Source organism: Epargyreus clarus, unplaced genomic scaffold (genome assembly GCF_041222505.1).
Source record: "Epargyreus clarus isolate Ecla_fem2 unplaced genomic scaffold, WU_Ecla_fem_2.2 ptg000019l, whole genome shotgun sequence".
NCBI lineage: Eukaryota > Metazoa > Arthropoda > Insecta > Lepidoptera > Hesperiidae > Epargyreus > Epargyreus clarus.
The window spans coordinates 7,953,316-7,975,543 of NW_027332227.1; the positions used below are offsets into that span (position 1 = coordinate 7,953,316).

Consider the following 22,228-nt stretch of genomic DNA (forward strand, 5'->3'; position numbering starts at 1 on the left):
TGGGGGGTTCAACCAGGGAAGTCCATCAGACTATTAATAAAAAATCGTATTATCTATAGTAGCTTAATTACATGCTGAAAACAATAAATTTATAATCTGATGGTTTGAGGGCGGCGTTAGGGAGTAATAAGGTTGCAAAAAATCTATACCTGGACATACTCGAGTGCGGTATTTTTTTTAATACAAAGGAAATAATGCTAGAAAATATGCACTATCTGATAGCGCCATTTATTAGCATGGATCCCTGGAAAGTAATAGTGTACAACAAACTAAAGGAAAAGGCAAATTTTATGGAAAATACATTATTCTTTATATATTCTCATTCTATTTTTTTTTTCAAATCGTCAGTATAAAAAACCCCTCCACTAAATCGTCACATGAAGGGTTATGATAAGTAAAACATCAGCTGGAATTTCCTGTATAATAATATTACGCCCTCGAGTGTGTCAAGATAACTTTTTTTTCCCATTTTCGAAGAGTTACAGTCTTTCGAATCGAATCGTCAGTCTTTCGAATGGGGGACTCATCTGGGGTAACTTCATATGCCCTTTGAAAATCTAATGTGCTGGTTACTTTTTTTTCCATTTTTACCTCTCGTATGGCTGTCCCCCTATGCAAACCAGCAAATAAACATATTTCCGGCATCAGAGATATATACTCTATCACTAACCTGCCGCGCCTTGAGTATGTCTGACTCTGCTTTTTACATTTTTCGAATCATCTAGAAACTATTCCCACGGTAAATCGAAAAATATCACACAACCTTTTCTTCACTCTAACGTGTAATCTACACAATCGTATACGTCCTATTGACGCTCGAGTTTCTACCCATTTAACATAATGGGCTCCCCTACTACTCGTACATTTCGCGGACAGAAACACAGATTCATTAACTGCAAATGTAACTTTGTAATCCTATATAACTTATATAGGATACAAAGTTATTTAATGTAGTTGGTGTATCTAGATAACTGGACAGAAATTGCAAAATATTTTAGTTTTTCTATGAGTTATATACTAAACACTAATTGTATTCTCAATTTCAACCTTCTATGTCTGCTGGAAGTGCCTTAAACTTTTGATGATCGGTCAGTCAGTCAGTGAGTGAGTGACAAAATTACGAACTTTAACTACTTGTAATTCTTAAACTACTGGTTCAAATTGAATGAAATTCGAAATGTACCGTGTCTATACAATGCTTGCTTGGCTCCTGAAAATTCAGGCTTCTAGCTTCATATGCAACGAAGTTACAGGGGGTCAAAAATGGGCCGAATCGCTTCGGGAAAAGTATGGTACGGCCGTGCCGCTTCTTTTGGCTCGACTTGGCGGAGGCACTGCCGTGCCTCCAGATTAAGACGTGAATTCTTAATGTATTATGTGCCTGTGTCACTTCATGATATATGCTTAATTTAAAATTTCTATGATATTATAAAATAAGAAATTAACTGGCTTTTACAAATTACTCCTAAGATTCTAATTACAACAAAGTTTAAAGCACTAATGTTTACAACAGGTCCCACGTTTTGTTGACGTCTACAACACCGCAACGCCATTAATTAACAACCACACTATTTGTCCTGACTCCAATTTCAATTCCGCCGCTATAAATGTACACAATTCGTTTAAATCTAAAAACGGAATTAAAGGTAGTGCGAATAGCTAAAAATATACAATTGGAACACAAATACAATGCAGCACTCAATTCAGTACAATCTTTTAACAATAGTAACAGGAAATACTTATTTTATTATAAGTAACATTTTTTTTTAATATACAGTATTGTGACCATATATTGCATAATCGTACTCGTATATGTATATAAAATTCTCGAGTCGCTACGTTAGTTACCGTACTCCTCCGAAATGGCTTTACCGATTTTCACCAAATTTTATATGCCTGTTCAGTAGGTCTGAGAATCGGCTACTATCTATTTTTCATACCCCAAGTGATAAGGGTTGTTCACCCTTAACATTTTTTTATTTATATGGCAACACAACGTTTGCTGTGTCAGCTAGTGTAGTGTAACTGTTTGATTATGAATACCAAAAATTTCAAAATGATCAAGTTAATTGAAAATTCATATACACCAAATAACAACAATATTCACAACCACGCATGAATTAATTTACAATATATCCATCACTACTATGAAGTACCTGTAAACAACTGCATAAAATTCCGAGCAATTTATTTTATTAAACCGTTCGATAAACTCGTCCATTTTGGCAGGCACCGTGAAAAAGGTTCGCGCTAACGTGAAATGCTAATGCCCTCTTTATTGCTAGTTTTAATATCTTTTTCGAAATTGGCCGTCGATGCCCGTATTTTTCAATCATTCTTTCATATATTCTTTCATATATTGAAAGGTATATTTCTTCATAATATTTCTTTGAAGGTGGTAGAACCCTTTGTGGTTCGACTCCGGCACCACCACCGCCACACCTATTTCTACCTAATAACAGCAGTGTTAAGCGCTGCTGTGTTCCGGTTTGAAGGGTGTGGTAAGGGAGACAGACTTTTCCGAGGCGTTCCAGCTTAGTCCTCAGGGGTAGCGGCGCATCTGTGGCCGACCTCAGGTAGGAATATCTAATCCTATCTGGGGCTGATTACAGATGTCCATGGGCGGCAGTAGCCACTTACCATCAGGTGGACTGCATGCTCGTCTGCTACTCTTATATTATTAAAAAAAAAAAAAATATATATATATATTCTTTCATATATATTCTTTCATATATTCGAAACGGAAACCGATATATTAATGTAGACGTAGTGCATCCGATTGCAAGAGATGGTAAGTTTTATTACGGCTTTTAAATCGGCTTTGCGTCACCATATTTTTTTAGTTTCATTTTCTAACTAAACATCCAGAACAACCTTTAAAACAAAAATATATCCAATTTTTAAGAGCTACTGTAGAAAGATAAACTTCAAGATAAAAATCGAAACAAACACAGATTACCGTAAACACATTTCATCTCGACAACATATAGGTAAACAACATTTACGTAAAATTTATAATTAAAAATTACACACAAACGCAAAAACACTCAACATCCTGTTTGAAAACAGAACAGACGTTTATCGATTAGTAATAATTAGTGAGTCACACACATCAATTCAAACCGGACAACATTTCAAAACTTTGCTAATATTAGTTCCATTCAGTTATTTTCAAATTCAATTTGGAAGGGTCAGTCTCAAGCAGAGTTTAAATCAATTTGCGAACAATATGTAGGGAATATGCATGATATCAAAAACTGTTTTTATAATCTACGTCGGTTTAGAAATTTAATTAAATTGCGCTTTCTGCACTTATATTCTCATACTAGGACTTTTCCTGTATTATGGGTGTACACAAAAAGACGAATTCAATTTCTCAGATTGAAACACTAAATTCACATATAGGTCTGGCCAAGGATCGAACCCGGGATCTAATGCGTGTAAGACGAGTATGGTGACCGGTCTGCCACGCTTGTTATATTGGGTTCCAATATATAGGTACCTACTTATATACTTTTTGTATTTATTCATTCAAATTCTTTTATTTCCTGTTATGTCAGGGAAATACATTTTTAACGAATAAGTTACAATGCTAAAGCGACGTAGATCATAAAACTACGTATTTACAAATTTAAAATCATGCATATTCTTCATTTACATAACCGTGGCGTACACATTGCAAGGTCGATTCACGCCATTCTTATGCTAATGTACGTATTTTATTATACTTTGTCATTTACACTTTGCCTGACATTTTCATTTCCTAGTGAACATTCATATGTTATGTCGTAATTTACATTCATTATTTTTATGGTCGTGAATTTCGTACGTTCAAAGGTTACGTAAAATTCGACGTAACGGCAATCGGAAACGTTAGAATTTTAGCACTTCTTTGGTAATATTTTTTATCGCTCAACTTGTAATTTTGTTTATATACAATGAAAGTAATACATAATGAATGTTCATTATATAAGGGTCAATTGAGGTAAATAACACACGTGCCAAATTGATACCTGGCGAAGGCGAGCGCGCCTTGAATGTCGGCGCGATCATGATGGTTTCTGTAAATCACAATCAAATCCATGAAATTCATTGCTATAACAAAAATATAAAAGTTACATAACCTAACAAAAAAAAAAAAAAAAAAAATTATAATATTTTTTTTTGTATGCAATTTTCTATTTGTGTTCATTGTAAATTTTTTTGCCGAATAAACTATTTTCTTTCTTTCTTTCTTTAACAAATCGTACTATTAGCAAAAATACATCTTATACGGCCTTTTATTCGGAACATGAATAGAGCTCTTATTTGGCAACTTTTTCCTAAAAGAGTTTATTATTAGCTACTGCTTTGTTGCTCATTTGCTCAAGGGGATACATAAAAGAGGAAATGAAAATAAGGAAATTATTACGTATTTTCCTAAAAATACTCTAATTGAAACCGGTAACAAAAATACCAGAAATAAGTAAAGAAAATAGTTATACATTTTTTTATGTGTAGGTTATATTGTATGTGTAAAGTATCTTACTGCCAATTCTGTTTTAAATGGTCACTACCGACCGGAAACATCTGATACCGACCCTAACTAGGAAAGAATTTCTGAAATCAATCGCCTGGTGCTCCTATGAAGACTAAGTTCGAATGCTTCATAATGGTATATGGTACCTTTGTACCGCACAATAACACAACGGTTTTCTATCGCTGTTACAAGTAAGACTACCAGTCTTGTGCACTTGTCCATTCCTACTAACTACACAAACTTCTACTACCTTAATATACTAACACATATAATCTTACAACTATTAAAAATATATTTCAGCTCATAATGCATCATTCAGTGGAGACTAAAAATACTATAAAAAGTCTCTAATGTTATTTACATAAGGGCATAAAGTACTCCGGTGGACAACACACTCCAATTTAACCAAACTTACTAGTGACGTTAATGATAAGGAAACAGCCGTCAGTCAGGGGAAGGATGTGGGTCATTCGAACTCTTAGAATGGTGCTAAACCAATATTGAATTAACGTGTACGGAATAATTGTGGAGAAAGCCCGTGCATCTACCTGGTTGGAATCTACAAACAATGCTCTGATACTACATACACGATACACGTGGCATTAATAATACGTAGAGAAATATATTCTGCTCGTGGTCCATGGTCACGCTCTTTTGAGATCTTTAATATTTGACTAGCTTAAGCGGTAATAGATAAGTCGTCAATCCATAACTGTCTCTTTGCTGTGCATGGATTACCTCTTAGAGTAAGAGAGTTAGAGAGAGAGTTTTGGTCATAGTCGACCACGCAGGTTAAATACTGATTGGTAGACTACATACACCTTTGAGAACTTTTTAAAAATTTTAAACGTGTAGTTTTGTCGCTATGATGTTTTCTTCATCGGTAAGGCAAGCGACAATTAATTTCTAATTTGTTATACTAACGGTATTAAAAATCACCTACTTGCCTAAATTATAAGCTCTGTAGGAAACTTTTCAAAGACTATAAGCCTAAATCGACTCATTCAAAGAGAATTCATTTGGGAAACAGTGACGCAGTAATAATGTGATGATGAATTTACAATAAAATGTATTTTTGTTATTTTTAATTCATATGCTTGTTCTGTGTCATTGGAAAACAATTTAAGTGAACAAACTGTACAGGTGATAAAAATAATTACGCAGAGCATATGTAATTTAAACTCCACTCAATGATAATAACAGAACTTTTCATACAATGGTGTATTTTCAGTAAACTGATGATAATAAAACATCTGCTTTCTTTCAATCGTTTAAATCAAGCATCAATATTTTAAACATATTTAACTTATATACAAAGTAGATATTTTTTTCATAATTTAGGTGTTGCAGATGAGCATGCAATCCACCTGGTGGTAAATGGCTTCGCCTATAGACATCTGCAATCAACCACAGATAAGATTGGATTCCTATCTGAGGTCGGCCCCAGATGCGTCACTATCTGAGAACTAAGCTGGAATGCCTCGGAAAAGTAATTCTCCTTTACGACACCTCTCACACCAGAACACAGCAGCGCTTAACATTGCTGTTATTAGGCAGAAATAGGTAGGTATAATATGAGTGATGTCCCTGTAGTCCCGGGAATAGAATAGGGCTACGGTATCCTCTGCCTGTAGTAAGAGGCGACTAAAGGGGGGCTTCCGGGGTTGCGGGCGGCAAGAGCTCGAACCGTCCACCAAGCAACCCCGGGAAGGATGACGGTATGTGTGGTCGCATACCGTCGTAAACACCAGATGGTGTGGGAGGAGCCAAAAGTGCAGAGCCCGATCGGGGCATCGCGCTTGGAGGACTCCGGTTGTGTTCCCTCGGAGATCCCGGAGTTCTCCAACAAGCGTTGAGGACGGCCACCGGGGGGGGGGGGGGTTTTCAGTGCGGTAAAAGTCCCACATAACCCGGCATCGACCCCACGTCGTCGGGTACCTTCTGAAGGTTTCCCCCTCGTAAACAAAAAAAGGTATAATATGAGTGAAATTATTTTAGTAAGACGTAATAAATAAACAAATAAAAGAACCCGTAATTGACCATAAAAGTGTGGTATAAACCCAGACTTAATAGCAGCCATTTTCACTTTTAACAAACATCAGCATTTTCGTTACAAATTGTTTGAATCGGTACGTCCATGTAATATTGCGGTTTCAGTTAAAGTAAAATAGTGTTCGAGTAAGATAGCTTGCCAGTTGGCTTTGGCAACGGTTAGTCCATGAAATCGAATTGGCCCAAAGTCAGTGACAGAAATAAATAGGTTTACAGTGCCCGGTGAAATGACTAACTGTACTTGTACGTTGTTATTGGTCTATCATGGCTTTGCCAAGGAGTAATATAAAGGTAGGTTACATAGTCTAGTCAAGATGATCACATCTTGACAAGTCTTGTAGTACATTTGAATATCAATTGTCTATACATAAATAGGCAATGGACACAGTGCTTTTTAATTAATTAGTAAACAGATCTTTTGTTTGTTAAGCATTAAAGAATTTCGAAAACTCCGATTATTTAAATATTGTGTAATGTGTATGGTCAATTTTACTACAAAATAAATTGTTTACTTTTTGAATGGACTTGAACTACCAAACGACTTACTCTTACTCTTATGACAAGCATTGTTGCACCGTCATAATATTAAAAATAAACAGAAATATTAGTCCAAGCACGTATCTCAGACTGTAGCTACTCAATTGTGTAAGTTTTTGTCATTAGGACCTCAACATCGTATTTTTGTGAACTACAACAAGGTTATTGACCTTTGCTTTTCGCGACCTTTCCTGAGCCCATTAAGAGTGGGTGAAGTCAATTGAACCAGATAGCGAGAGTAGGTTTATTATGTTTACACCGGTTCGCAAAACCTTTTGATTAGGCAGGAGCGATAATTTATGAAGTGCCATCGACGGCGACGCGTTGAATAAAAGAGATTGAACCTTAGGCATTCATTTCATTATTAAGAAAAAAGAAGATTGTAGCTTAGTGATAAACCCCTACTATTTTTGACTGAATTGGTAGTTACCTACCACTATAGAATGTTTCCTCATTTTTTTCCGTATTCGTCGAATCAAGTGATAGATGTATAAAATCAGACGGTATAATTTTATTTATATATTTTATTCTCGATCTACCTGCTTTAGGACTAACTTTTGAATATCCTTCTAATATAGAATAAAAATATAAAAACTCAAGTAAAATTGTATGATTCTAAACGTACAGAGAGACATGCAATGTCTGACAGTTAGCGTTAGTTTTATTTCCTAGAAAATTAAAAAAAATAATAAACAGTAATGATTGAGCTCTTGCGAATTTGACGAAAATTAAAGTTAAAGTTTTGACGACATATCATTAATATATCTATTAAGTAATCTAAGTAAGTATATAATATAAATCGGAAAAGACAAAATAATTAAGTAAGTATCAGCTATTAACTTTTTATTTCCCAACCAATATTTTTTACTTTTGAGCAACTTCGGTTTCATCAATAAACTATTTTGAAATCTTGTAAATCACTTATGTTTTAAATTTGACCTCTATACGTACTGGCATTCATTAATTAGCAAATATTACCTATATTAACGATTTCATACGGAAAATACCTATCAATGTATAGTAGTATAGTTCTCCATCATTATCATGCTTTATCTATGAATCAGATCAATCGATCTAGATACAGATAAACGAACTAACTGCAATGAATAATAATCAGTAATATGTGAAAAGATATGCCTTGAATACAAAAGTTCCGGATATTATGATCCTAATTTATTTGAATAAAGCTAAATGAAGTGGGTTTGAGGAAAAAATGTACAATACTTTATCAGTGACTTGTAACATTTTTTTTATTTGTATTTCTTAGATAATATTTATTTAGGAAGTACTTAATTGTTTGTTTAAATATTATGATTAAGTAGTAGTTTACGTCGTGGTCAATCGAACTAAATACCGTTCCGGTGTCAGGAAGTAATCGCCAGATGTACATAAAATATACGAGTATATACGCGACGAATAACCACGAGGAATAATCCTTTAAGTCGCTTAAAAATATTGAAAAAAAAAAAGATAAAAGATACGCTGTACACTTATTTTTAAATAGGTTGAAGATGTCGACGTGGTATGGTCACACCTTCAACTTAACATTTAACTTCACTTTTAAAATAATCAAAAACACCTAAAAACTTACAGATATACATAACAATTACTCTAATTATTATTTTGGTTTCCCATTCAAAACCAATTCGGTACACATTTGCATAATCCCGCACCGCACACGTGATTTACAAGTTGGGAGCGGTGACACACATGACTGGGTGCGCGGGCGCAGCAAATAGAGCCCAGATCCTGTGCTCTGTGTGAACGAGCCGCGCCTACCGTCACACAAACAAACTCTTTTTTATATATTGTATAACCTCTCAATACGGTTATTGGAGTGTGGAGTAACATCAAAAGGGAAATGGTAGATTTCATGTTGCTACATACTTTGTACATAAACCAATTAATACAATAAAATAGGTAGAGTGAATAGATTTTAAAATGGGTACAGTAACCTTTAGTATGAGGTTTGTCCGTTTTTACAAAAATTACTGTTTTTGTATTTGTTTACGTATTTACGTACTTACTTACATTTCTAATCAGCGACCCTAGCGGACTGTATCACAACTGATTTGAAATGTGTGGGAAATACGTAAACAAATACAAAACAGTCATTTTTGTAAAACTCATCCTATGAACCCTCATTCACTTTTCATACCTACAAACTGAGGTTAAATTGAAGTCAGAAGTTTAATTCATAGATAAATTCATTACTAAGTAAAATTAGCAAATTTTGCTATTCACAAGGTTATTGGTAAATTAACGATAATTAATTATCTTTGCTGTAATCAAATAGATCGTCGCTTAAGCTCTTTAATATTTACGTAACGTACATTTAGTGATGATGAATTAACTAAGTTATAAGTTGCTATGTCACGGACGTAAATGAATAATCAGTCAATTATCAGTCTTAAACTTTTTGGTATCTAAATACATGATTTGTTATTGGAAAAGCTAACGTAAAGAAAAATGTATAAATCTTAAGGAATAAAAACGTAATCCAAACAAGACATCTAAATCTTATAGGGATATATACTTGACGTCCCGCGTGGCGGAGCGGCCACCATACCGGTCTGATGCCCAAAGGGTCCCGGGTTCGATCCCCGGCCAGACAGATATCTAAATGATGAATTTAGATTTCTGTTTCTGGGTCTGGGTGTTTGTGTATTTGTCTATGTGTGTGTCCATGGCACCCACGACACAGGGAATCCTGGAGTAGGGCTGTGAGTGTAGAAAGCTTTTATTTAAGCGTTTATTTATATATTACCGATTTTAACTCAAATTGCATTTACAGACCGAATACCTATACTGTCACGGTCAACCTTTTGTAAATATATCTGTTATGATAAGATTAATCGCTCTTGATATTCAATTTTTACGAAACCGTTGATACACTAGTACATACATATTTCGTAACGGTTCGTTGAAAATTTCCAAGTACTAATGACGTAATGTGGGCAGCGTGCGCCGGAATGAATGAGAGTTGAATCATTAGGTACTACAATTAGGCTAATTTAAGCAAACTGTTAAACCAAGCGCACGAGCACCCGAATAGTGCTGTAGTTTTAATACTGCAGTTTAGTATTCCCCACAACAAATAGCAGTTACAGTTTAAATTTTATTGTACCGAGTTGACGGAGACACGTATTTGCATAAAGTTAAGACCTGTAGCACTACCATGAGTTTACAAAAGTATTACTCGCTAGCGACTGCGTAAAATAAATGTATGAAAAATTGTACAGCGCCTCTGGTGGTTACTCGTAGAACTAAATTCCGCAGTGTGAGCCACTCGTAACGTAAAAAATCTATCGAAATCAAATCGCTAGCGAATGTCATTATGATATATTGCCATACAAATTCGGTCCCATGAGTCATTAATTTGACAGACGTTGTCAAGAAATACCGTAACGATAGTAGTTATGTTATTCACTAGCAAAATGACAATAGTTTTCTATTTACAATTTCTATAGTGGCGTTTCTATGCCAACTCATAGTAGTGCTACTGAGCTATATAACGACTAAATAGTTTAGCAACTTGTGTTCCAAGATTCTTCGATTAGTTAATTACTTGAAAACTTCGGTTCTAAGATAAAGTTGAAGTGTTCAAGGGACATTGTACCTTGGATTATAAAAAATAGACAGAAAGCCGAAGAAATACCCGCTTAGAAGTTTGTTCACGTTACTTTAGCTCTTTGTTATAGAACGCTCTTTCATTCTGTGGACGTTAATTCCATCTAATTGATATTAAACTACTGGCAAAAGCAATAAAAGTGTTGCCTTGAAGCTTTCCAAGTCGTTATAACGCAGGCCTATAATAAACATTACTCGTGTTGTTTATTATAAAGCAATTTAATGTTATATTGAATTAGTGATTTTAGACTAAAATTATCGCGGAATTGAGACATTTTATTATGTAACGGGTACTCACGATATGCGTTTTTTATTGCCGATATTTCGACCCAGTTGCATGGATCGTGGTCACGGCGAAACTGAGGTGGAGGGGAGAAACCGTTGACAAGTACTAGTGGTAGATTAATCTATCTACCCTACGTCTAGTTCGTTTTTCTTTTCTAGGTTTCATATCACGACACACAACACTGACAATATCCTTACGCACCGTACTTTGCACTATTTGTGACTTGCATAAACTAACCACTGGATTCCACGTTTGGGCTAACTTAAAACCATCTTCTCTATTGAAGTTCCTAGGATGTTTCTTGATCTCTATTGCTTCTCTTACTAAACGAGGAAAGTAATGACGCTCAGTGGAGATCACCTGAGGTTTGTGCAATTCAATCCAGTGGTTACAACCTGAACTGAGGATGTGTTCGGCTACCGCAGATTTCTTAGGGTCATTATTTTTGACTGCGCTGATATGTTCCTTAATGCGTTGTGATATGGCTCGTTTTGTCTGCCCAATATACGAGCTACCACAACTACAGTCAACCTTATAGACCCCTGGGCACTGGTATGGAATAGTATCCTTGGGGGAACGAAGATAGGCCGCGAGCTTTTTAAAAGGCGTAAATATACTTTTTATGTTATATTTTCGATCTAAAATCCTCCCTATCTTATCCGTGACACCTTTCACATACGGGAAATATGCGGAATGCCTTTCTACTACGCTGGTGGTGTTATTATTCCGTTCAGTTCGTTTGGCTATAGTTGCGTGGCCATTGAGACGCAGGACCTTTTCCAGGTGTTCCAACTCCTGCGCCAAATGATAATTGTCACATAATTCATAGGCCCGGTTCGTGAGGGACTTTGCAACCGAAGCTAAGTGTCTGGGGTGGTGGTGTGAAGTGCCGTGTAAGTATCTATCCGTGTGAGTAGGTTTCCGGTAAACTGCGTGACTAAATGTACCATCAGGGCGGGCCTCTAATGCGACATCCAAGAATGCCAACTTCCCATTGTCCTCCATTTCGCAAGTGAATTTCATACTGGCATGTACAGAGTTCAGATAATCTAAATAACTTCCTACCTGTCCCCGTCCTCCTGTTATGATGGCAAAGATGTCATCTACATATCTTCTCCAAACTCTAACGCAATTGGGCCCAGTAGCAATGGCTATCCCCTCGAAATATTCCATCCATATGTTTGCGACTACTGGAGCGACTGGACTACCCATGGCTACACCATTTATTTGAAGAAAATATTTACCGTTATACAGAAAGTAACCAGACCGGAGACAGTGTTCTAATAATTTGACGTAATCTGTGTGCATATTATTATTACGAAGAACATCAGTAACTACCCGTAGACATTCAGTGATTGGAACGTTTGTAAACAAAGATTCAACATCAAAACTAACCATACAATCACTTTTTTCTAACTTAATGTCTTTTACGATACTCACGAAATGCCGGGAATCCTTTATGTAAGATGTTGTCCTACCTACCAGCGGCTGCAGCACTCCCGCTACATGTTTTGCAAGTTCGTACGTAGGGGAGTCAATTTGACTGACTATAGGTCTTAAAGGAACGCCGGGTTTGTGAACTTTTGGTAGGCCATAAAGTTTAGGTGGTTGTACTATACGGGGTTTAAGTAAGTATTTAAGTGTATCCTCCCCTAATATAGACTGACATTCCTGAACAATTTTACGTGTTTGTCGTGTCACTCTAGCAGTCGGGTCGTAATTGACTACTTGGTAAGTGGAGGTGTCGCATAAAAGGTTTGCAATTTTCTGCTCGTAATCCGCACTATTTAAAACGACCGTCGCATTGCCCTTATCTGACTTTAAAATGATAATGTTTTTGTTGTCACGTAACTCCCTAATCGCCGACCGTTCTTCGGGGTTTACGTTGGATGATGGAGGTTTCGACTGCCTTAGTATGATGGAGACATCTTGTCTGAGAGCCTCCGCGTCATTTGGTGGTATTTTATTTCTATTAATAGTCTCCTCGATGTTTCCAATTATCTTTTCATACGGGATATGCTTCGGTGTCGGTGCAAAATCCAGTAGTCGCAAACATATGGATGGAATATTTCGAGGGGATAGCCATTGCTACTGGGCCCAATTGCGTTAGAGTTTGGAGAAGATATGTAGATGACATCTTTGCCATCATAACAGGAGGACGGGGACAGGTAGGAAGTTATTTAGATTATCTGAACTCTGTACATGCCAGTATGAAATTCACTTGCGAAATGGAGGACAATGGGAAGTTGGCATTCTTGGATGTCGCATTAGAGGCCCGCCCTGATGGTACATTTAGTCACGCAGTTTACCGGAAACCTACTCACACGGATAGATACTTACACGGCACTTCACACCACCACCCCAGACACTTAGCTTCGGTTGCAAAGTCCCTCACGAACCGGGCCTATGAATTATGTGACAATGATCATTTGGCGCAGGAGTTGGAACACCTGGAAAAGGTCCTGCGTCTCAATGGCCACGCAACTATAGCCAAACGAACTGAACGGAATAATAACACCACCAGCGTAGTAGAAAGGCATTCCGCATATTTCCCGTATGTGAAAGGTGTCACGGATAAGATAGGGAGGATTTTAGATCGAAAATATAACATAAAAAGTATATTTACGCCTTTTAAAAAGCTCGCGGCCTATCTTCGTTCCCCCAAGGATACTATTCCATACCAGTGCCCAGGGGTCTATAAGGTTGACTGTAGTTGTGGTAGCTCGTATATTGGGCAGACAAAACGAGCCATATCACAACGCATTAAGGAACATATCAGCGCAGTCAAAAATAATGACCCTAAGAAATCTGCGGTAGCCGAACACATCCTCAGTTCAGGTTGTAACCACTGGATTGAATTGCACAAACCTCAGGTGATCTCCACTGAGCGTCATTACTTTCCTCGTTTAGTAAGAGAAGCAATAGAGATCAAGAAACATCCTAGGAACTTCAATAGAGAAGATGGTTTTAAGTTAGCCCAAACGTGGAATCCAGTGGTTAGTTTATGCAAGTCACAAATAGTGCAAAGTACGGTGCGTAAGGATATTGTCAGTGTTGTGTGTCGTGATATGAAACCTAGAAAAGAAAAACGAACTAGACGTAGGGTAGATAGATTAATCTACCACTAGTACTTGTCAACGGTTTCTCCCCTCCACCTCAGTTTCGCCGTGACCACGATCCATGCAACTGGGTCGAAATATCGGCAATAAAAAAACGCATATCGTGAGTACCCGTTACATAATAAAATATTGAATTAGTGTCTTGAAAAATTACTTTTTAGTTTCATCATCAAACCATTACTGTCCCACTGCTGGGCACGGGTCTCCCCGCAGAATTAGAAGATTTAGGCCATAGTCCACCGCTGGCCAAGTTGGTGGACTTCACCTCTGAAAACTTTTTTTCAAAGGTTTCAGGTATGCAGGTTCCTAACGATGTTTTCCTTCGCCGTTTAAGCAAGTGATGATAATCAATTTCTAATTAGCACATAATAAAAATCAGAGGTGCGTTCCTGCGACTTGAACTTCGGACCCCTCGATCTTAAGGCCGAATTTCTTAACCACTAGGTTATCACTGCTATTTAGTTTAGATGATAAAAAATATAATTATTTGAGATACATAAAAATAATTGCGAGAAAACAGAGATCTAAAGAATGCTTATAAAATAAGATGACAGGAACTTTTACGGTTTAACTGGAGCGAGAATATTGTCTAATCCTTTTCTGTTTTATAAAAGGAATTTTTGAATTGCATTGTTCTGTAAAGAAGGGCGTGCTAAAACATGATTTGACGAAGACTTTATTAATTCTTATGAAATTTATTTTAATATTAGAATTGCGTTCTAGATTTCTATGGGCAGAGTGACATAACCTTATAATTTTTATGGTTTGCATTGATTGTACATTACCTATTATAATTATTATACCTATTATAATTATAATCGAGTGGCCCTTATGAATTAATGCTAAATAATTTTAAGCTTTTAATACGGTATATAATGTTATATAGCTTTACAATATATCTTTAGATAGATGCTTACCATCTTATTGATGACATATTTTGTCAAAATCAGCCATCAATGTAACGCTATTTGTGCTTAAAAAGAATAAATACATAGCTTTAGAATGGCAATAGAATTGACATTGTAAAAATTTTTCAAAAACCTAAAACCTTTCATCCCGACACTGACATCATCTTGGATTAATTTAATTAACATTTGAAATATATTTAATTTATTTTTAAAATTTTTAATATATTTCAAAACTAAATAAGGTCTATTTGTTTGTACTTTTCATAATCGCTATTCGTTGAGGAAGCTAGCGTGAAGCCACTTCCATGATTACATTATATCGCAGAGCGCAGTACGAGCTAACGTAATTAAGTAGGAGGATGTGCACACACGTATCTAATTACACTATGATGCTGGAAAATTTAATATACCATGCAGATATAGTAAGTGACATGTAAATACGTAAACAAATAAACAAATAAACAATGGCTATGTTTAGTGTCATATATACGACGATAATAGTCCGTAAAAATGGTCATTTAAAAATTTTTGGGCTTATTTTTAATAACATGATACAAGGCCTTGTAAGGAGTTAAGTTTCAGTTATAATATCAGTCATTGACCGTGCCAGACAAGTCGTGGCCGTGGTTCTATACTATAATCGGACAGTCACAGACCGTATCTCCCCGGCCGTCTCATCTCAAGTATATGAATATCAGAGTAAACGGGGCCTAATACTGGTAATTATGGCGAGCATAATAATATGCGACTACTACGAATCAGTAGACATATTGTTTGTCGCGTGGTCATGACATTTACTACACTCAACATCACATCAACCTGTTATCACTAGGTCAATTTACAATAAGTAGGTAGTCAACAAGAAATTCTGAATAGCAGTACACGAGCTATGATCAGCGCAGGCCGCATTTGCACGCCATTTCAACTCAAAGTCCGCCATTATGCGTGATTATGCTACATGCGTGCGCTTTACTACATACTGAACCACGCTTTATGCAGACTCCCAGAACAATTTAAAATGAGCTGAATGTTATCCGTTATTTTTATCGAATAATTTAGAAGTGCAGCGCGGACACAAAGAAGTAAATGTAATGAAGGAGCAGGCTCTTGTGTTATTGAGAGGCGTGTTGATTGAATGAAGTCTTTATATAACTAACTTATTAATAAGCTTAACCGCTAATAGCTCAGCTCTACACCACACCTCCTGGGGCACTAAAAAAAAATTGAATTTAAATTTGATTTTTTTTTAAACAATAACTAAAACAAACTTTTACAAAACAAGTAACCAAGTAAGCTAAAGTTGTCTTTTTGGTTTATCTTTCTGTGATTAGATCAGTCAGATTAGATTAGATTAGATTAGATTAGATAGGTTGCATTTTAAATCACAATTATACATAATACTAGATGTTAATGATTTCTGTAGCCTGAACCAAACCAACTTCGAACTTATTTATGCTTACTTAATAATACATAATCAAAGTATGTATAGCAACGAAGAACGTAACAATGAATCATTAATGTCTTTATAATATCCGACTACCCCTGAAGGATTAATGCTTTGTAAGAGTTTTTAGGTTTATAATCTAAACGCGTATAAAGATATTTATACCTTCTTAAAAGGGCCTTTTTGAGGCGAACCTTAAATGCATGTTTTATTTCATATAAAAAATACAACTACATACAACACATGAGTCATAGAGACTAAACAAGACATAGCAGAGCTCCGTAAATGGTGCTACATAAGCGCGTATACCAAACATGTACACTAATGTTGATTTACGGCCAGGAGTTGAGACTAATAAATTAATGTGACGATTATACGGTCGGAACCAAGCTGGTAGTCTTAGGAACAAATTGATTGGTTAAGTATTGAGTTTATTTTATTTTATTAGCACTTTAAACTCAATGATGAATATGAATCTGGTCCTCAAGTATATCGAACGGCGAATTCGGATATATGTAGTGAAAATGATAGGAAAATTAAACCGAACGCGATTAATAATTATGACGCTGACTGGAGATTTTTTTAAAGAATTCGTTTTGATCGTTTCGAAAATCTTAGAGACTTTGGAGTTTTCTCCGAACTTCCATGCATAAGTTAGCGATAAGGATATTCCTGTTTTGTACTGATGGGCTGGATGTTGGACGTTACTCCAGAGTTCTTCTAGATAACGTGAATCTTATCTTGAGGCCATGTCACGTGACTTGTGAGGATCTTCAAACTCAACTATTAAAAAATAATCTTATCGTATTCAAATAATTTTAGATTATAACCGAAAAGAATATAATTTCTACATTGACCATTATTGAATATTTGATACTTTTAATTTTTAATTTTAAAAATAGCTCCCAGTAATACCAAAACATTATATAAATTATATATAAATATTTCGCTGTGTTTTGAGTAAATATAAACGTGTCTATAATATAAAATATCATTATTATAACGGCTACATTATTAATAAATCAAAGTAATGTTTCTGTTTTCTTGCAGACGGCAGGTACTAATGAAAATTCACTGTAAGAAACCTTCTAACAGCATCTAATTATCATCTGTTCGAGGTTAAGTTCACTTATCTTATCTTCCTTGCGGTAATATTAATAGTATCTGTCGTTACTATGGGAAGATACAGAAAATGAAATTAATTAAACGTTATGAAATTGAAATCTTAGTTAACATTACAGTTTTCTTTTAAATTGAGCTGATGTACTTCATCCTATAATGTGGTGGATTTTATCATTATCACCCACTTCAAATAGTACTTTATATAGGTACATAGATTAGTTAAGATTACTCACTTCTAACAAGAACATGTAACCAGTTTTGACAATTTAAATTGTTGCCTAAAAAAGTTTTGCCACGTCTCCATGCTAAAATGTCCCTAAAATATTTGAAATACTTATTTATTTATTATGTAAATAACGCAGTATTAGTTATTTATTCGTAAATGTTCTCTAAAAATGTTTTTTTATTTGTCAAGAATTAAAAAAGCAAATAACTGACAAATCAGCTTTTTGTGGCTTCATTCAATTTCAAGGCGGCGAAGTATCTTTATTAATCTATGTTTGTATAAGTAAAAAAATACTATAAAACACTTCATATTTCAGGTCGTAAAAATATATTTAACTCCACTCCGTATTAAGAACTTATAAAATTATTGTGTTCATTGAATAATGTGTTAAAATCTAAAAAAATTCACACAACTTGCTACCTAAACTTAATGGTGATATTTATTAAAAATCCAGTGATTTAAAAACATATAAAAAATATTATCAATAATTATAAGAACTATTCTTAATTTATTTAATAATTAAATCAACATGTTTGTTTCTTTTTACAAACCTATTTACTAAATACAATGTAGTTTTGCATAAAGAAATACGTAGGTAATTGCCATTTGAACTGCTCATTGGCATGTAACTATATTATTTTATTAATTTATAGTCGACTAAAGAGCCTGGTCGAAGGCAATCTAGCTAGATGGAATGCTAATTACACTATTAGTACAGTCCGATGCAGTATGTGTAATTAACCGAGGAGAGGGCAGTGCTAGACTCTTTTGTAGGAAATATGAACATAAATACGATAACGTTATAGAAGTTATTTTTATCAGACCGTTGAGTGTAATGTTTGTGAGCGTATTTATTTATGTATGACTAATTATTTGGCACTTCCTACAGCTCAAATGGTTCGAAACATATGAGGTGTCGTTGGATTCGTCTAAATTATGGGAGTGGTATAGGAGATTTTAAGTGGTCGAGGTTTGTTGTAAATACCGTCAATCTAGAATCATCTATCTGTATCTACAGTACCTACACTATAGATCTATGATTCTGTAACGTATTACTTACGTATACTTATGAAGAAATCCTATTTAAATCGGTTAAGAATAGTGTGCAAAGTTACAATTACTGTGTTTATAATTTTATGTAATGCAAATTATAATTGCATTTTCCATTTTATATTGCATGAAAAGTATTATTTATTTTCTTGCAAATTAAATATTCATACGATTCTATAAAATTCTAGCGAGCAACCTGAGTATTTAAGCATAAAAGATTCCACCAAAAGTTAAGTAGCTGCGCAGGCGTTGGTAAAAAGAAATCGCGTTCTACATATTAAGTGTAGCGCTAGTATAAAGGGCGCAGTACTGGAGTCAGGGCCGTTGGGCAGCGCCCACGAGTCCCTGACCTAGATGTGCCGTGACCATCATCACCCACGGACCGCATTTAGCTAATAAAACCATCAACAGCACTCGTATTACCTAATCTACTAATACTCGTAGGGCGCTATAAAAATAGGTGGGATTTTTACGCGAGGTTATATAATACGAAATTTTAATGATTTTATTTTCAATTTTTAGTTTAATGTTGAGACTGCGCAAAAAATACGGTTTCTATTCTCATAGCCTCACACTAGGATGTCCTGTGTCGTGGGTGTGTACACACAAAAACAAATACACAAATACCCAGATCAGATATATAAATTAATTATTTAGATATTTTCTGGCCGAGTATCAAACCCAGAACCCTTTGCAAGTCAGGCCAGCATGGTGACTGCCACCGTCACGCGGGTCATCAAAGTTAATTTTCTAATCACGTTTTTTAATGTAGAATCTTTACGTTTCAAGTATATAAGCAATAAAAACAATCTTTCAATTAGCACATTCAATTAATTTAGAATTTTTCAATTCCATTATATTGTATACTGAGTCATACTTTCAATAGAATACTGCGATCGTAAACGCTGAACGTAATTTAATGAAAATACAGCGAGTAATAAAATTGTACTTAGGGAAATAACTCCACAAAGGGGCTCTCGTTTCATTAAACCAATTGACATTAATGCTAGATAAGCGATGGCAATAGTGACATGCGGTGCTTCTAATTAGGAAATTACCGGCCAATGAAGGATTAACTCCGAAATCCACTGAATTTGCAAACTAAATCTATATTTGCAATATCCTGTATCATTTGAAACGATAATTTGAATATTATCTTCGGAATAATTTGTATCAGTTCTAAATGTTATGTTATCAATATCTTGTCATACTACTTATTAAAAGTAAAAGATTATTTTCAAAATAGACTTTCAAAATAAATTGTATACAATTGGATTTCAATGTTGGTTGGCTTTTCACTGATAAGTTTGTCCAACTTTTTGATGTTTCTAAAAGCGAAGTTTTCACTGATTATTATAATTTTGGACTAAAAGAGCGTCTGAAACGGAGTGAAAAAGTGAATAGAAAATATGAAATAAACCCATTAAACTTTATTAGTAATACTGATAAAAATGCTAATTTTCAAAAACTGTTTTGTTATATTTACTTATCAACCTACTTTCTTATATACGTGCTTAACGTATGAAGTTATAAAAAGATCGAAATAAATTACGTAGTCATTCATAATAACTTATTAACCATCTGGAGACTACATTACATATGATTAGCTAATCCGTAAAAGCAATTACTTTGGTCTAGAATGCGTTTATAAACTGCTTTTTATAGCTGCATTAAGAACTTAGGTTTTAACTAGTTATTGCCTGTAACTTTGGCTTCGTCTAGATTTATTGAATGTTATTTCTTAGCACTTTCGAAGGCTAGTAGAGCTAGCAGGTAGAGTAATGTCGCTCAACCCATTTCTTGCCTATATGTAGTTCTGCATATCAGTGGAAGGGTGTGGATGCAGGTTGACACACAAATGACGTCACGTAAATTCGAAGATATTCTTCTCCTTCAATGTTACTCTCTACCAAGCCTGAACGCATATTTGTAATTGCTTTTGCATAGCCTGTAAGATAACATTGTACTCGGTACAGTGTAGCCTTGTCACAGATGTTCACTTAGATTAAAGGAGCTAATTGTTGTGCTGACAGCTTAGAAACTGACCTGCCCAAACTGCATTTCTTAGTGTAGGTTAAACATTTCGTGTTCTAAATATCAAATACCTGTCACAGTGACAGTGACAGATGTCAAAAATGGCTTCTTTCGATAATTATTTTAAAAATTTTAAAATGCAATCAGCTATCAAGTGCCTTATATAAAGCTTAGTGGTCAAATTTAAAATATTGATGTGCCTGTCTTATTTGAAAGAAAGAAAGAAAGAAAGAAATAACTTTATTACGTAATGTATTGTACACACATATGACAACGAAAAATTATCTTAATTAATAACAAAATAGTGGGATATAGGTAAATCGAAAACTTAAGATACATAATATAGCAAAATAAACGAAAAAAAAGAACACAGTATAGATATTTTTATTTTTCATATTTCTCTTCCTGAACGGACTAATTTTGGTTAACCCTAAACCAATTAAGAGAGGGATCTTTTTTCATAAATTGTCCTCAATATTGACATCATGATAAAGGTAGGCTTAAATTGGTATTTTTATCCGGAAAATGCGAAGGGCTTTTGGCAAAAACGTAACAATGTGCGTAGGTGTACACACGTGTCATATTACACGGGTAATATTAGGTACCATACATTTATTATCAAAAAAAAATCAAGTATCTGTCTATTATGGTTCCAGAGATAGAACCCCGTGACAGACGGACAGACAGCAAATTTTAAGTAATAGGGATCCGTTTTTTCCCTTTGGGTACAGAACCCTAAAAAAATCCTATCAACAGCTTGTAATCTCTTATAATCGCAGGCTATACATAAAAACGAAGGTAGAACGTTTCATATACCCATGCGTTCAGTCAACTCATTTTTCTGGCTCAATACTCAGACTAGAACTCAGGAGCGCAAACACTTTACTTAATGCTCCTTTGTGGCATACATGTACTCGTATGGTAGAGTTGCCGGTATCTATTTGTAACTGGGATATAGAAAAGTATGTAAACCAATTTACCCAAACCAATTTAGCCAAAGTATCATGAACGGTTCTTAAAAATATGAGACGAATAAGAAAACGTATACTTTGATTAATTTTAATTGATTTTCAGATCAGTGATAGTCTAGTAGATAGAAAATCAGCTTTTTAATCGGCCAAGCTTCGAATTCCAGGCACCCCTGATTTTTCAAACTTATGTGTGCAATAGAAATTAATTTTCACTTGCTGTAACGATGACGGAAAACATCACGAGGAAAATCATACGCCGTTTAAGTCTACCAATTCACACCTGGTCAGTATGGTGGACTGTAGCCTAAGCCATTCTCACTGATAGAAGAC

General features: G+C 35.1%; 1 protein-coding gene across 11 annotated transcripts in view; it reads right to left on the bottom strand.

Moving 5' to 3' along the window:
- CAP (Cbl-associated protein) overlaps positions 1-22,228 on the bottom strand; it is a 184,797-nt gene that overhangs the window by 74,212 nt on the left and 88,357 nt on the right. For 9 of the 11 annotated variants that reach the window (XM_073083493.1, XM_073083492.1, XM_073083495.1 and 6 more), the window contains one exon: positions 4,014-4,061. The exons of the other annotated variants lie outside the window; for them this stretch is intronic. In XM_073083493.1, the coding sequence (XP_072939594.1) occupies positions 4,014-4,061 (48 nt within the window). The remainder of the gene's footprint in view (positions 1-4,013; positions 4,062-22,228) is intronic. 11 annotated transcript variants of the gene reach the window in all.